General features: G+C 57.1%; 1 protein-coding gene across 7 annotated transcripts in view; it reads right to left on the minus strand.

Moving 5' to 3' along the window:
* PRRC2B (proline rich coiled-coil 2B) overlaps positions 1-17445 on the minus strand; it is a 57978-nt gene that overhangs the window by 21341 nt on the left and 19192 nt on the right. For 6 of the 7 annotated variants that reach the window (XM_029920227.1, XM_029920226.1, XM_029920225.1 and 3 more), the window contains exons 10-14: positions 15673-15865; positions 11114-11429; positions 8838-9040; positions 6541-6736; positions 1517-1733 (exon numbers count right to left, since the gene is read on the minus strand). In XM_029920227.1, the coding sequence (XP_029776087.1) occupies positions 1517-1733; positions 6541-6736; positions 8838-9040; positions 11114-11429; positions 15673-15865 (1125 nt within the window). The remainder of the gene's footprint in view (positions 1-1516; positions 1734-6540; positions 6737-8837; positions 9041-11113; positions 11430-15672; positions 15866-17445) is intronic. The other variant, XM_029920228.1, reaches the window with a different exon arrangement.

Here is a 17445-nt window from a genome sequence, read left to right on the forward strand (position 1 = left end):
GGGGCCCCCGCCCGCAGGCCGCCCGCGGAAGGTGAACTCTCGGAAGCCGCGCCCGCGGCCCCGGGCCTGCCCCCGGCCCCCAAAGGCTTGCTCCTCGTCGATAAAGATCCAGTTGTTCCTCTTTGTTGGGGGGGTGTCGCTGGACTCCTGGGAGGGTCTGCCCTCCCAGGCCCGGTCCGGCTTCTCGTCCTCCTCACCCCTGCCGGCCTCGCGGCCCACGCCGGCGCGGGCAGAGCCCTGGTCCCCCACGGGGGAGGGGGAGGAGTTGGCCAGCGCGGGGTCGCTCTCCTCATCCTCGTCCTTCTCCGCCTGGCGAGCCGGCCCCTTCTCCTTGGCCGCGCGGGCGCTCTCCTCCCCCAGCCCCTGCTTCATCTTCTCCAGCTCCTTCTCTTTGTCCTCCACCTTGAGGGCCTTCAGGACGGGCTTCTTGATGGGGCCCGACCTCCGCGTCCTGCTGGTCTGCTCCTGGTGCGGGCCGCGGGGCTCGGGGGTCCACTCGGGCTCCAGGGACGGCTGTTTGCCGGGGCCCCCTTCCTTCTCCCACGAGGAGACGTTAAAAGGCGGCTCCTCCCGGGACGCCCCCTTCTCGATGCCGCTGGCTGTGTCGCTGGCCTCTGGCGGGTGGCTCGTGTCCCAGCTGCTGTACTCCGGCTTCTTCTCGGCTGGGGCAAAGTCGGGCTCCAGCGGGGAGCACCTGAGGTCTGGGCTGTGACTCCCAGCAGCACCCGCTTCCTGAACACTTTCTTGGGGTGGGAACAAAAGCTCCTGGCCTATTCTTTGAGAAGAGACACAGCTGTCAAAGTCTGCTGGGGCCTTCTTGTCAAAAGCACTCAAGAACTCCTCCCCTCTCTCCTCAAGGAGCTCGCGCTGGGCACCTATGCCCCCTGACCTTCCGGGGGGAACAGAGTAAGAGCTTTCATTCCTGAAAAGGAACCAGAAAAATCAGTCAATGTGATTGGAGCCTGGTTCCTGGTTTCCATGCTGAACACAGAACTTAGATTTTAAAAAGAAAAAAAAAAATCTTTTTTTAAAAGAAAATGAAAAAGACCAAAAAAAAAAAAAAAAAACCCCACAAGCACCAACATTTGCTCTATCTTTAAACACGTCTCAGAGCTGCTGGGTCATGGGTTGGTCGGTGGCCCCCGGAGTCCAGAGTGAAGAACGTGGGGGCTGCTGGGGGTCCTCTGGTTCAAGCGACGTAGAGCCTGGGAGTCCGCGGAGAGTCTGGGGCCCGGGGCCGGCAGGGCCAGCTTGCTCCACTTGGCCAGGAAGGAGCCACAACCCAGGCACGTGGCCCCGCCAGACCCCACCCTTCACCCCGACCCCGGTTCAGCAGATCTGCCTCTGACCCAGGGCCTCTCCTCACCGCCGGCACCACCGGCAGGTGAGCGCCTCTTGCGTGGAAGCACTGCAGCAAACCGCCTCGTGCTGCCCCGTCCACGGGGGGGCCCCGCACCGGCAGGAATTGGATATCCTGGCTTCACTTGTAGGCTGGGAGGGCCGAGTTCCATCTCACCTGACATGCATGTCCATGGCCAAAGTGTCGCTGGCTTTCGGCTGTGGAAGCGGGTAGCCCTTGCCCTGCAGTGCCATGTAGCCCTCTGGGCTCCACACTGGGGCTGGATCGAGGGCAGCCACCTTCCGTTCCTGCAGCGGCGGCACGCAGTTCTGGTCCTCAGAGCGACAGCCAGTCCCACTGAGGGAATCCTGGGGCATCATGGGCTTCATCAGTCCTGAAGAGGGCGAGGCAAAGAAATGAACCCGCGTCGGCGAGCGCAGAAAGCCGCGCTCCGATCTCAGGGGCACCCCAGGCCCACAGAGGCCGTAGTTACTCTATCACGTGGACACAGCACCCCACCTGCTCACCATCACCAGGCTCTCCGTGTTCTCTCAACACGGAACCTCGGAAGGCACGCGCACATGTGACAGGAGGGGTCCAGGATCTGTGCAGAGACCTCCTAAGTCCGACCTGAGCTCCCAGGGTCAGAACCCCGGGTGACGCGTGCATCGAACTGGCGGATGGAAACTGGAAATATCTAACTAGAGAGCTCATCGTGTCAGCAAAAGGCTAGAGAGCCGTCAGCAACGAGGGCCTGTGCGCGAGCAGAGATGCCAAGGTCTCCTGCACAGACGCGAGGAAGGCCAGCGGTGCGCCCGACGGCCACACGGACCGGGACTGCGAGCTTGCTTCCGCTGGCTCCAAGCCCCAAGCAGCAAGCCTCAGGAAGGGATTCGGGTGTTGTTCTTTTTTTTTTTTTTTTTAATTTTTATTTTTGAGAGAGAGAGAAACAGAGTCAGAGCACAAGCGGGGAGGGGCCGGGGGAGAGGGAGACACAGAATCCAAAGCAGGCTCCCAGCTCTGAGCTGTCAGCACAGAGCCCAACGCGGGGCTTGAATCACACACTGCAAGATGTGACCTGAGCCGATGTCAGACACTTAACTGCCTGAGCCACTCAGGCGCCCCATCAGTTCCTTTGTTTCTGTTTTTAAAAGATTTTAAGTAATCTCCACACCCAACATGGGGCTCAAACCCACAACCCTGAGATTAAGAGCTGCATGCTCCACTGACCCAGCCAGCCAGGTGCCGCAGTGCCTTTTATTTCTAGCCCTGGGACCGACTGCCACACTCCACATTTTTCTACGGCGAAAGGAGGTGAGGGGAGGCACAGATGACAGGGAACTGTTTAAAGCGGCCCGAGGTGATTAAGACAGAGGGCACCTCGGTCCCACAGATAGAAGCTAGCAGGGGGGACGGCGTCCCGCCACTCACCCCCGCGCCATGGCCAGTCTACCCACCGGGGGACAGTGAGGACCGAGGCAGCACAGAAATTAAAGGTCCCCCTTGCGCCTAAGTCTGTGGACGAAAAAAGATCTGATTTTTCAAATACTATCTTCACAAAGCTTATTAGCACGAGATAATCCGGCCAGAAAATGGTTCTGCGTTTGGTCAGTACCTTAAAGCTTTCTTTCGCTCTCGACCACCCTGTTCAAATGCCAACGGATACGTGACTCCAACATACAGTTAGCGGGAGCCGCCTGGCGGGGACGCGCTGGAGCCCCGAAGTCACACACCACTCGTGCGGCACGTGGCACCACACCACCGGCACACGGGCTTCTTTTTGGCAACAGGACAGCTCTTATTCCCTGAAAAACGTACGTGTGGGGCAGCATATGTCAGCACACCCTTCGCCTGCAGAGCTGTGTTCCCAAGAACACGGGAAGCCCGTGGGGAGCTCGAGCCCCAGTCACGGGCCAGTGCTTCCTGGAGGAACAGGGTAACACGGTCAGTCCCAGTAACCATGGCCTTGCCCTTCCGCCGCCCACGGCACAGGGGATGGGGCTTTCCGCACAAGGCAGAGGGCTGCGACGGAGAAACTGCTCCAGACAGAGCCCCTCAAAGGGCGAGGCCCTCAAGTCAGAGGCAGATTTCAAAAGCTACACTCTGGGGCGGGCTCAGTCAGTGAAGTGTCCGACTTCAGCTCAGGTCATGATCTCACGGTCCGTGGGTTCGAGCCCCGTGCTGGGCTCTGTGCTGACAGCTCAGAGCCTAGAGCCTGCTTCGGATTCTGTGTCTCTCTCTCTCTGCTCCTCCCCCACTCATGCTGCCTCTCTCTTGCTCTCTATCAAAAATAAATAAAACATTAAAAATAAATAAATAAATAATGTGTTTTTTTAAATTTTTAAAAATTTTTAAAATTTTAAAATTTTTAAAATTTTTTAAAAATAAAAATAAAAATAAAAGCTACACTCTTTTGGGGCACCTGGGTAACTTATTCGATCAAACGTCCGACTCTTGATTTCAGCTCAGGACATGATCTCCCGGTTTGTGAGTTTGAGTCCCCTGTCAGAGGCTCTACACTGGCAGTGTGGAGCCTGCTTGAGATCTCTCTCTCTCTCTCTCTCTCTCTCTCTCTCTCTGCCCTTTCCCTGCTCACATGGGTGCTCTCTCTCTCTCTCCCTCAAAAGAGACAAAAACATGAAAAAACATATATATGTGTATATGCTCTTTAGTACAGAGGAATCACTAAATCTGTGTCCTGGCCGCCCATGGGCCACTTAGGGAAAAACCTCCCTTGGCCAGGAAGGCACAACTGTGCTGGCTTTCAGGCAGGTTGTGGGGAGGAGGGTTTGGATTCATAACCCCAGAGCAGAATTCCCCCAAGTTGGAATAACAGGGGCTTCTAGGCTGGCAAGAAAAACCTAACTGGAGGGGTGGACGCTGCACTCAAGCCGAACCAGACCCACGATGAACACAGCTCTGCTGGAGCTGAGCTCAGGACCCGGGACCGCCGGGTAATAAAAAATACAGTCACTGAAAAAACTCACTGGGCAATAAAATTAGAGAGAGACAGACACACACTGGACACAGCTGGAGAGAAAACGGACACCACACGTGGACACGAAACCCCAGGGAAAGACGAGATCTTAGAGCAGTCAGAGAGGACACGGATCGCCCTCAGCAGCAATGGGAGCTAGAAGACAACGGGACCCTGCCTCCCGCGACCTGGAAGATCCAGGTGCCAGCCCAGAGTTCCCCACCAGCCAGAGGAAGAGCGTCATAGAGGCTGTGCAGGCCGAGAAGACCTACTGAGAAGACCTACTGCCGGCGAGACCTCCTGAGGAACTCGACGGAACGTGCCCTGCAAAGGAGCGTAGGGCGCCCAGGGGGAGGAGCGTGGGGCGCCCTGGGGGAGGAGCGTGGGGCGCCCTGGAGGAGCACGCGGGGAGGACTCATCAGGGACGGGAGCGTCTGCAGAAGCACAAACTACAAGACGCAGCAGAAACAGTGGCCAATCCGGTGGCGCAGAAACAGGAACTAAAATTTGGGGGGCTCAGAAGTCAGACTGATGAGCTATTCAGCTCGGGTGAAGGGTGAGGGCGCCGAGCGGCCTTTGCCAGGCCCAGGTACGGATCAGAACACCCTGTAACCACCACCACAGGAGAAGAGCAGGCAGAAGTAAAACAACCGGATGTACAGGAAAACTTGATCCAAAAAAGGAAGAAGAGGAGGAAGAAAAGTACAAGAAGCTGAGATCAACAGAAAGTATAAAATAGGAGAGTAAAAAGTCTGAATGTAATCATCTCCCAAATCCAAAGAGAAGCACTTTGGCAATTACAGTCCTAGATTCTCAGAGTGGCTGAAACCATTCACATCTTGTACCTACAAACGTTTCCCCCCACCCCGTCCCCCGAAAAAGAGCTCAGAGAGGCAGACGGTAAAAGGATGGAAAAAAAGATACCAAATAAGTCCTCATCAAAGAAAACCAGAATGATGACATTAATATCGGACACGGCGGCCAGGGTGCGACGTGAGGACACGGAGAGTGAGACACACTGGTCCCAACCTGTGTGCTTCCAGACAGAGCGAGGGCCCACGGGCCCGGCACGCCCACGGCCACAGCGGGAGAGTGTCACGCACCTCTCGGTAAGCGGTCGGGTAAGGAGCTGGGACGGATGCGCCAGAAACTCGCAGAGCACAGCCAGCAAGTTCGACGGAGCGGACCGCCTCCAATCGGAGCATTTTCTCTTCAAGAAAACGCAGGATGGTGAACAAACGTGACGGCCTACAACAGAAATCTCAGGAAACGCCAGGCCAGGTGCACTGGGAGCTCGCCGGCACTGGCAAGCCCCTGAGTGAAACCTGAGCCGCCACCTGTTTGTAAGGACAAAGTCCCACTGGAAAGCGGCCGGGCCCGGTTAACGCTATCGTCCTGGGTCATTTTCCGTCTACACCAGCAAAATGGAGTGGCTGTTCAAGGCCCAAAACATTATACCTGTCCGGCATTCACAGACAAGGCTCCTGACCCCAGTTCTAGATCACACAGGCAACAGTATCTGACCACAGATCGGCCACGTTAGAAATTGAGGCCATCGGGATATTCTTAAAACCCTGGGTGTTTGGAAACTTTATGACTACCATTACAAACCGTCAAACAAGGAAAGGTGACAAAGCAAAATCTGATGAACATTGAAAACTGTCCTGTAACAAAAATGCTGTATCTTGAAACGCCTGTTCGTGGCCATTGACAGCTAGAGTGGGACTTAGCTGCATCTCAAGTCAGAAATGAGCGGGCTAAGGACTCCACACAGTTACCAAAAGAACGCGATAATTCCAAAGGAATCAATAAGGAAAATTAATGAAATCAAAACCAAAGAAGATAAAGGAATTAAGAAACCCAAAAGTTGCTTTTTAAAAATGGCACCAAAGCGTGGAAAGGAGAAATCGAGGGAAAAAAGAGAGAAGTAACTAGAAACATGAAGAATGGAAAGAGACACCTCCTTAAGAAAAAAAAAAGAAAAAAGGACAGGGGGTAAAAAGGGACATTACAAGGACATCGGAACTAATTAAAACGACACGTGATGCGGCATCAGGACCGTGCGCAGCGACTCTGGGTGCCTGGTGCTCCCACAGCCTCAAGCTGCGGACAACAAAGTTAAAACGCCAGCCGGCCATGACTCACAGGCGGGGCCAAGTCCCAGAGCAACAGCCAGAACAGCACGCCGCTCTGCGCTCTACGGGTGAGGCCGGGGCTCGCTTACCGGAGGGATGAAGGGCGGACGGGTAGAAATCCACGGGGGCCCGAGTTGGGGGGATCCGCGGGTCCATGTAGGAAGGCATCATCATCCACCTGGGATCGAAGCCCAGCATCTGGGGGTGGTGGGGGTAGAAGGGCCGCTGCGGGTGGGAAGGTGGGGGGTACACCGGCTGCCAGTGCTGCATCTTGTACAGGTGCTCCTGGGGGGGGAAGAGCAGGTCAGACAGGGGCCTCGGGGCAGAGACTGTGCATGTGTACACATCCCCCCCCCACACACCACACACTCTCACACATATACCCCATACACATACAGCACACCCACACCCACACCCAGTCACACTACTCCCTGGCTTTAGGAGTCTCGGACGGCGCCCCACAGCCCTCCGTGGAACAGCCCGATCCCACCAGGCGCCACGTGACCTGCCCAACTAGCCACCAGCGTCCCTGCGCACGACAGCCAGGCCACACGGGGCCCTGGCTACACCCTGGGCCCTCCGTCTAGAGGCTTCCTGCTCCCTCCACCCCGGATCACCCCTGCTCTTTGTTCAGGTTCCCACCTAAAACGCCCTGCCTCTGCTCTGCATCACTGGACCTTCCCCTCTGTAGCACTAGCAGCAGGTGGCTGTTTGGGGCCGCTGGTCTCCCTCGCAAAACCATAAGAGACTCCACATCAAGTTCACTGTGCAAATGGGTGAAGGTCGGCAAAACCTCCAAAGTCTGGTCCCTGACCCGGGGAGGGCTCAGGTCCAGCCCCGCCCCTCCGCACCATGACCTCAGGGGCTGCCCCTTCAAGGGCACCCAGAGCCAGCATGCTGGCAGAACTTGGGTGCAGAGTCAGACAGGAAAAGTGGACCCAGCCGTCCCCTTCCCATCTGCGAACCAGAGGGCCCGAGCTGGACTCCCAGGCTGGCTCTGTGGGCACTCACCAGCACTCACTAAACACAGCTCTCGGCTGGGGGCCTCCGTCTGGACCCCAGGCCCCCCAGGGAACCTGACCAGACAGTCTGTCCGCCAGCCTCCACTGGCCATCCTGGGGCTTTCAGACGCCTTTCTCTTCCTAAGGAAGGACTTCCCCGTCCCGGGCCCCCAGAAGCGTGACACAGAGGAGCTCTTGCTGGGGTGTCTGGCTGGAGTCACCCCAGATACATTCCCGATCAGCGGTGCTCCACCAAGCTGGTGAGTGGCCGCACGGAGCTGGCTCACTCCATAACACCGTCAAAGCACAAGATGAATGTCGCTTCGTGTCTATAGCTCAAGACCTGATGCGCTTGCGAAAGGAGAGTGGGGGGTTGAAGGCTTTACAGGCAACTAAATGAGATTCCGGAAAAGGCTGGAGATCCTGATGTGTTTCCCTGAGGCGCACATGTTCTGAGCCAGGCTCTCAATTACCAAGGATGACTTCCTGCACATCTCGCAGCGGGGCTAGTGATATCCACATTTCATCTGCCCCCACCGCCACTGCCCCCCACTCCGGAGTGCAGTGCTCATGGGGAACTGCCTGTCCGTCATTTGGCACTCCTGGGACACACACGCCACGGCCCAGAGCGCTGTGAGCTGGCCGCCAGAGGCCGGTGCGGCTACACCCATCACCCACGGAATCCTCGCCGGGGCGAAGAGCAGGTCCCTTTCAAAGCTTACAAAACACTGATAAAGAGAAACCCAGAACCCCCTCACCCATAAAACCCCCCGCCCATCGCCTACCAGGCACGACTTCCCTGACTCCCCACTCCCGGGGTCATGGAACTTCACCTGGGAATCGCAGATCCCAATAAAGGCTTTCTTGGCTCCATTTAAAAACAAAAAAAAAAAACCCACTGATAAAGAGGACACCAATAAGGCCAGTAACGCAGACTGCAGGTGCCACAAACCCTCACTGCCACGGGGAGGCCGGTATTTACTGTTCCTGGCCCATCGGGGGCCACACTCGACCAGAGAAGCCACACATTTAGGATCAGAATGCACACCAGTTCAACTCAACCCCCACAAACCTCCATCCTTAACCCAAAGCTAGCACAGCTCTCTGCCAGCTTTCCGAGCCCTCCCGGGTCCCCTTCCTCCTTGGGGCGGTCCCGGGCCGGGCAACACTGATGACGACACCGCGCTGCAGCTGAACTGCACCGAGTGAGGGCTCACGCCGCGAACGCTGCCTCGCCGACACCCGACGGGGGACGACGCTACCGACGGCAGCGCTGCCCATCCACCGGAGAGACTGCGCGGAGAACGAAACGTGCCCCGGGCGCATCTCCCAAGGCTCCTGACGTCGGTGCCGGTGACATCCACTCCGCAGTCAGATCTGTTTACCTGCTGCTGCTGCTGCTGCTGCTGCTGCTGCCGCTGGAATCTGGGAGGGAGCGACTTCTGGAACTTGCTGAACTCCTGGGCCGGAGACCCAGCCTCCCTGGTGCCCTCCTCACCGCTGCCGCTCTGAGCCACAGCCGGAGGGGCCGCGGGGCCTTCTTCCGAAAACGTGCTGGGGGCTCCCTGGGCAGGAAACTCAGGAGAGCCTAGAGCACAAGCAAGGAGACAGACGGCTGCAGCAAGCTCACGGAAGCGGGGCGCGCCCCACGCTTCCAGCAGGCGCTGGGTCCCGGGGGCACAGGCGGGGCGCGAGCTCATGGACTCCCCACGGCACCATCACTTTCGTGGTGAGAGCTAAGGGTCGAGAGATCTGGCTCTACATGAGAAAGGTTCTACTGACAAGGACCCCGGCAAACGAGACAGCCACCAGCTCGGCCTCGGCCCACATCCGTCACCTGAGCGCCACGGGTCAACGCAGCCGAAGGCCCTGTGGCCAGCAAGTCACCGCGCCTCCCCTGGCCGGTGGCCTCCGCTGTAGAGGGAGGACAGCGACTCAGTCCATCCCCACAGGCCTTTGTGAGCCGTCGGTGAGGCAGCCATGTAAGGCCCTTAAAACTCTGCCTGAGGGCGCCTGGGCGGCTCAGTCGGCTGGCTGTCGGCTTCGGCTCAGGTCAGATCTCACGGTTTGTGGGTTCGAGCCCTGCATCACGCTCTGTGCTGACAGCTAGCTCAGAGCCTGCAGCCTGCTTCGGATTCTGTGTCTCCCTCTCTCTCTGACCCTCCCCTGCTCATGCTGTCTTTGTCTCTCAGAAACAAATAAAAAAAATTTTTTTAATTTTCTAAATAAATAAATAAATAAGAAAGAAAACCAAAGAAACAAAAAACACGGCCTGGCCGGTAGCGACTGCTGGACACAGCTTCCCATCTGCTTGCGCTCTCAAAGTCCCTTCCTTCCTGCCCCGCCCCAGCTCTACTTTCCCCCCCTTTCCTTTAGCTTCACTGAAGCACAAGTGACATCTGCATTCGGGATGTTACCCCAGGGGACCACAAACCTCGATGCAAAGCCCCAGGGACCGCCCGTGCAGCACCAGGGGAACACGGAGGCAGCAGAGGGCAGGGGCCCACACAGCCCCCAGGCCCGCCCCGAACACCAGCCTCCACCGGCCGCGCTCACGCCCCGGCCCCCACCTCTGGGCTCTCCCCAGCGCGGGCCGCGGCCGGGCCCCGGCGAGAGGCAATGGGCAGGACGGTGGTCCGTTACTTGGAGTTCCTCGGCCAGAAGGGGCCTGAGGACCAGCAGACCACGGCCACGAATACAACCCACCCGAGAAGCTTCCAGGGCCTGAAACGAACATCGGGCCCTCCTCTCCTAAATGGAGTTGGTTTTAGTTCAGTTAAGGTCACAGCAGAGCTGGGCTCGCTCTTCCCAACTGCTACAAGACGCCCTCTGCCGTGCAGTGCTGTCACCTCTTAAGGGGCCATGTAATCCGCCCTCTCAGAAGGCAGGCCAGGAGAGAGGTACTCTAAGGAGCATGCGGCTTTTCCCAACGTCACAAAGGTCCTTGGAGATTTTCTTTTTTGAGAGAAAGAACGCATGCGCAAACACAAGCGAAAGAGGGGCATGGGGAGAGAGAGGGAGGGAGGGAGGGAGAGAGGGAGAGAGAGAGAGAGAGAGAGAGAGAGAGAGGGAGAGAGAGAGAGAGAGGGAGGGAGAGAGAGAGAGGGAGAGAGAGAGGGAGAGAGAGAGAGAGAGAGAGAGAGGGAGGGAGAGAATCCCAAGCAGGCCCCATGCTGTCTCAGCACGGAGTCCGACTTGGGGTTCGATCCCACGAACTATGAGATCACGACCTGAGCAGAAGTCAGGAGTTGGACGCTTAACCGACCGAGCCGCCCAGGTCCCCCACTGTGTGGTTTTCTTAAATGAACTCAGAAGGACGCTGTGCTTGCAGGCAGGTGCTCCGCCGCCCGCATCCCTGGGCGAGCAGCGGTGAGGAGACACGGAAGGAGGACAAGGCGGGTGGCACACACGCTTCCCGCACAGGGAAGTGGCACAAGGCGCCTTCTGTGCGCGATCCCCACGTGTGGGGAAGGGTACGCTAATCCCGGCCCATTTTACAGGTGAGGAAACAGGCACCAGGGAGGTGAGGGGCCGTAGCCGGCCGGTTCGAGAACCTGAAACAGGATGTGAACCCGGGCCGAAAGAACGACCATGGGCGGAGCTAGGAAGGCAGGGCGGCGCGGACAGCCCACGGGGTCCAGTCCGGGGGCCCAGCACCCACCTTTGCGGGCAGCAGGGCCGTTCTCCTGTGGGGGCACCTTCTCGGTGCCCGGGGACCGGGGCACCTCCTTCTCCGCCGGCTTCGGGGCCTCGCCCGCCTTCTGGGCCTGCTTGCACTTCTGGTCCAGCTGCTTGAGCTTGGCGGCGCAGGCGGCCAGCCGCTCCTCCCGGGCTCGCCGCTCCTCCTCCTCCCGGCGCCTGCGGGCTCGCTCCACGGCCTCGGACATCTCTGACTGCACAAACTTCTGCCGTGGGGGTGGCTTGTCCTCTTTGTCCTCCACCGACTGCTGCCGGAACACGCTGCCCAGTGACGACTTCTGCCAAGAGAACCGAGTCTGAGGAAACTGCGGGCCCCAAACCCAGGAGACGGGGGCCCCACCATGGGATCGGTCTCCTTCCCCAGACCCCTGGGCACCTAGAGGGGCGGCGCTCGTGCGCTCGGTGACCTGGGCTTCCAACCCGCCTGGCCCTTTCCTAACTGGCAGTGAGGTGGCGGCGAGAGCCAGCCCTCCCTCCCTTAGCTCCCCACGTGTGAGCTGGGGAGAGGAGGCCCTCGGGACGGTGGGTGTGCAGGGAAGGCCCGCCCAGGGAACGGCACCCGGCCGCCCCCACCACTAAGGGGCACACCGGATCAGGGCCCCCTCGGCTAGCGGGAGTGGGAGCAGGGGGCACACGCCCATCCCGAGTGGCCAAACGGGTCTACTGTTCCCCCGTAAAAATACAGATGTCTCTGGGAATAAGGAGGTAGGAGAAACTAAGGCACAGTCCAAGGAATGGTTACAAAGTGACGCTTCATCTAAAAACACCTCTCCTGGCGACTTCACCCCCTTCCGAGTGGCTCGCTGGCCACTGACTACTGGACGGCCACCCTGGGAAGCCGACTCCACCCTGGGCACGTCTCTCCCTGATCTGCAGGGAGCACGAAGACCACCCAGCAGCACCCAGCGGGCCCCCGGCCACGGGGACTCTGGCGAGGGGACCATCACGACACAGCCTGCCTGGTGCCGCCACCACACAGATCCGTCACGAGTCCTGAAACACACTCCCAAGGTCTGGGCCTTCTGGGGGACGCGCCCGAGCCCTGCACACAAGCGCGGGGCAGCACGGCTACCGCAGTTAAGGACGTTCCGCCTGAAAGCGGACTTCTCCTCAGACAACAGGGACGATGGTCAAAGCCCGGGGACCTCCAGCTGGAGGCGGGAGAGAGTGCTCACACGACCCGACTGGGGCCGAGGTGCCCACGTTCCCTTCACGTCGCCCCTGACCAGCCCTGTCCGGACTCTCGAGCACTGGCCACAGCGGTGCCACGGAGCCTTCACCATCACCCGCCTCGCCCCTGGGGCTCCCAGGGAGGAGCGGGCACCGCCCGATGCCCCCATCGAGACTTCCACCGTGCCCTCTGCACTGCCCTAACGTTAGCTACCATCGCACAGATGCCACGCTCTGCAAAATATTTGAACTTTTCAGAAATCTGAATGCATACGATTATATTTTTTCTTTCTTGACTCAGTTAATTCACAGTGTTCTTAAGAGCAGATCAAAATGAAATCTTCTAGGGCACCTGGGTGGCTCCACTGGTTAACCGGCCAACTTCGGCTCAGGTCACGATCTCACAGTTCTTGAGCCCCGCATAAGGCTCTGTGCTGACGGCTTGGAGCCTGGAGCCTCCTTTAGATTCTGCTCCCTCCCTCTCTGACCCTCCCCTGCTCATGCTGTTTCTCTCTGTCTCGATAATAAATAAAACTTCAAAAAAAAATGAGGAGCGCCTGGGTGGCTCAGTTGGTTAAGCATCTGGCTTCAGCTCAGGTCATGATTTCACAGTTCGTGGGTTCGAGCCCCATGTCGGGCTCTGTGCTGACAGCTGGCGCAGAGCCTGGAACCTGCTTCAGATTCTGTGTCTCCCTTTCTCTCTGATCCTCCCCTATTCACACTCTGTCTCTCAAATATAAATAAAAAGTAAAAACAAAAAAAATTTTTTTAATCTTCTTTGCATATTGACCCACCCTAAATATATGAATGAAATTTGGACTAATTTCAAGAATAGTTCTGTGTCACTTTTTTCTTAATGTTTATTTATTGGGGGGGGGGGGGCGCCGGTTAAGAGAGAAACAATCTCAAGCAGGCTCTGCCCTGTCAGCCCAAAGCCCAACACGGGGCTTGATCTCATGAACCTGTGAGATCATGACCCGAGTCAAAATCAAGAGTCAGATGCTTAACTGAGTCAGCCAGGTGCACTAGCTCTGTGCCAGTTTTCTTTCAGTTTTGTTTCCCTTGTACCTAGCACAGTACCTGGTTCTCCACGAAATAATAATAATAATAAAATAATAATAATTAAAAAATGTAAAAACCTGAAGATAAACGTATTTTCATTTTATAAGACATGGAACCAGAGTCTCTTAAATGGCAAACAGCATGAAAAGTGGCAAGTTTGGGGAGCCTGGGTGGCTCAGTCAAGCGTCCGACTCTTGATTTCAGCCCAGGTCATGATCTCACAGTTGTGAGATTGACCTAGTTGGGCTCCACACTGGGCCTGCTTAAGATTTCTCTCTCTCTGCCCCTCTGCCCCTCCACTGCTCGAGAGCTCTCTCTCTCTCTCTCTCTCTCTCTCTCTCTCCAAAAAAAAAAAAAAAAAAAAAAGGCAAGTTTGTTCTTTTCTGCCAAATATCTTTAAATCAATGCCTCTCCCACCCACCCCTGCGCCTCCTGCACAATTCAGTCCCGAAGTCATGGAGTCGTGGGGTGTGGCGTGTCTGGCTCCAGGGACCCACGGTGGTGAGGAGCAGGTGGGCAGAGCCCAGGCAGGGAGAGAAGGGTGTCCAAGTGGAGACGGGGCTGGTGTGGGAGTGAGAGCCGCACCACACTGGGGGAGGAGGGCACTCACAAGGAGCAGGGCCCAGCGGGGAGACTCAGGGCCCCCATGGGGCTGGGAGTGGGGGGACCGACACTGGCGGCTGAGTGAGGGAGTGAGGCATCTTAACAAGGGACACAGGGGGACGGTGAAGACCGGGGACAACGTAACAGATGCCCCCTGCTGGAGAGACGACTTACAGGCACGCAGTGGGAGAGCACCGGGCTGGACCGCAAACTCATGGTCCTCCGCACTGACACAGGAGTAATAAAGACACAGACGTGTGTGTACGTGTGCGTGCGTACGTACACACGTACACACACACACACACCCTCACTCTGTCCACCCAGAGGGCCCAGGAGCAGTGGGCACCCCTGGTGACCACACACTGGTGTCTAACTATCCCAAGGGCCGATTCCAGACCAAGGCGGGGAAGGACAAGATGAGCTTGGAACAGCTTCCCCTGCGGGCCTGGCTGGCTCAGGCAGTAGAATGGGCAACTCTTGATCTCAGGGTCATGAGTTCAAGCCCCACAATGGGTGTAAATAAAGCTTACTTGAAACAAAAAAATTTTTTAAAGAAAAAAAGGTGGGGAAAAAAAAAAGCTTGTCTTCTCAGAAAGCTAGGAATTTTGTTCATTAAGGACGGAGACGTAGAAGGACAGACGCCAGCTGAGGAGGCTCCCGACAACCAGGTCAGAAAGACTCGGGGCTTCAAACCAAACAATGAGAGGAACAGATTATAACCCAGTGATGCAGATCAATAAATGTGAGGGGCGCCTGGGGGGCTCAGTCGGTTGAGCATCCGGCTTCGGCTCAGGTCAGGAGCTCGCGATCTGTGAGTTCAAGCCCCACATCGGGCTCGGTGCTGACAGATCGGAGCCTGGAGCCTGCTTCCAATCCTGTGTCTCCCTCTCTCTCTGCTCCTCCCATGCTCGCACTGTCTCCCTCTCAAAAATAATAAATAAATATCTAAGAAATTTTAATAAATTCGAAGTTTTATGAGAAACAGGATACTCAGTCTCAAATATCTCCCCACAAAATTATCAACTACGAATGTGGAAGAGAGAAGCCCCACAACGTGAAGTCAGGCAGACATCATGACCTTGGTCAAGAGATCAGAGGGAAGGATGTCAGCGGGTGGCCAGAGCAGAATCACTGTTACCTGGCGGGATGCAGGAAGAGCCAGTGTCATTTCTGAGAGATTCTGGCAAAAACAGAAACCTGGAACCTAATCGTGAGGAAGCACCAGATAAACGGCACGCGAGGTGCGTTCTACAAGATTACTGGCCTGCAGGTGCCCAAGCCACGGAAGTTAAGGAAGGCTGAGGGGCTATCTTAGACTGAAGGCGGCATGTGACTCTGAACCGGGCTCTTCCGGAACAGTCAGTGGGACAAGTGGCACAAGACGGACAGGGTCTGAGGATCAGAGGGCAGTAACTTCCTGGTTCTGACTGAGGTAGAAAATAGACACCAACGTGTTCTGCCGTGACAGGGCCTGGTCGGCTTGGCAACTTACTCTACTGACAATTCAGAGGAAAATATCCTTCGCACGCGCTTCCTACTTTTCTGTAAGTTTGTAACTGTTTCAAGATCTTAAAAGAAAAATTTTTTCATTAAAACAAGAAAGAAACGTCCACCTAGGACTTTTATGTATGCGTGTGCGCCCCCCAGCTAACCCCATGCACGGAACCCTGCCCGCGCCCACGGTACCTGGTAGTCTGGGCCGGACACCCAGCTGTGAAGCTTCCTAGAAGGTGGCTGAGGTTCTGGCACTTTCCGGACGACACGGGCCACACCCACTGCTTCGCCCCAGTCCTTTCCCTCCTCCTGGGGACGCTTAGCCTCAGCGCTGTCCGCGGCACTCATGGACAGCTGCCGCTGCCGCCGGGGGTCCCGGCTGCCCCTAGGACAGACCGCAGCGAGTGTGAGTGTGGTCTGACCCTACGCGTCGCAGCGCGGGAGCTCCCACGCCAGCGGCCCACGTACCACTGTCCTTCCCTCCGACAGACCCAGCCAGCCCCCCACGGCTGACAGGACACCAAAATCCGGCACGGACATTGACCGAGTCCCTCTTCCTCGCAAAGCTCTGGGCAGAATGCCTCACGCCCAGAACTTGGTTTACGGGAATACAAGCCCTCACCCCCATTTTAAAGGGTTGGAAACGGAGTCTGAGGGGCTGGGGATTTGTCTTCCCAGGCGGACGGAGTAGACGGGAACCTACGATCCCACAGGAAGGTCCATCCTAGGGCTCCTTCCCTGGGCTTTGCATAAAGGACGGGCTCAATCTATTTTCCTCAAAACGGCAAAAGACGGTGCCCTGAATGATGCCAATACAGAGACCACGAGGAGGAAGGCAAGCAGACACGAAAGGAGAGCGGCTCCAAACGGAGGCTCCAAGGGAACGGAGACCTGGCCCGCGCTCACCTTCACCTGCTGCAGGGGAAACAAAGGGGCCGGGGACACCCGTGTGCTCGGACCGAGCACCTCTTTTATGCAAAACAAGTGCCCGGCACCGATGGAGGAGTTCTGAGGAAAGCGGGGAGGCAGTGTGGCCAGTGCGTGCACTCTGCATGTGTCCCCGCACACACGCGTGAGGAGGGTGGAGGGGAGATGCCAGCAGGGCAGCCGGGGCCAGCGCCCCGACTTCACCCTGAGAGGCTCAGAAACCGCACGAGGCTCCGGACCCAGCAGGAAAGATGACGTGGGTGCAGTGTGAAGGAAGGCAGCGAGCCGGCCGGCCCCTGCGTGGTCCAGAGAGAAAGGATGTGGTGCTGGTGGCCCCGAGACAGCGAGCAGGAAGGGGTGGACCCAGGGAAGGGGCAGGAGCCCGTCACAGGGGGAGGCGAGACGGAAGGAGGCCCTGGGAGCTTGGAGGAGGAGACTCACAAGCCACTCAAAGAACACCGCGACAAGGTCGGATTCAGCGGGGTAGGGGTGGGGGAGGGTTTGCGGGTCCCTCCACCAGAGACGCGCTCGGTCACGGTCAGCAGCAGAGCTGTGTCCAGACCCATGCCTAACTCCTTCGGCTGAATATTCAGTTCAGATCAACTGAAAGAGACAAGGAACAGAGTGTCCTGCTCTTCCAGAAGTCTGTAAAACTTTAGGTCTTTGCTTTGATGTAAATTCTTGCTCACAATGCCTTCTGAGCTTAGTGTTCCAAGAATTGGTATTTCCCAAGTGCATCCAAAACTTCGGTTAAAATCACACAGCATTAAAACAAATTAGAGAAGCCTCCATTAATTAGTTAACTAGGTCATTGCCAGCTCCTGCCAGAGGGCTCTGAGGTGAGGACCATGGAATAACCAAAAAAAAAAAAAAAAAAAAACTCGTAGACTTAGCTCTGTAAACAGTTGTGGACAATAAAATGGACAAAAGGGAAACCATCAAGGGGCGCCTGGGTGGTTCAGTAGGCTGGGCGTCTGACATCAGCTCAAGTCGGGAGCTCACGGTTCGTGACTTGAAGCCCCATGTTGGGCTCTGTGC

This window comes from Suricata suricatta, chromosome 13 (genome assembly GCF_006229205.1).
Source record: "Suricata suricatta isolate VVHF042 chromosome 13, meerkat_22Aug2017_6uvM2_HiC, whole genome shotgun sequence".
NCBI classification, from domain to species: Eukaryota; Metazoa; Chordata; class Mammalia; order Carnivora; family Herpestidae; genus Suricata; species Suricata suricatta.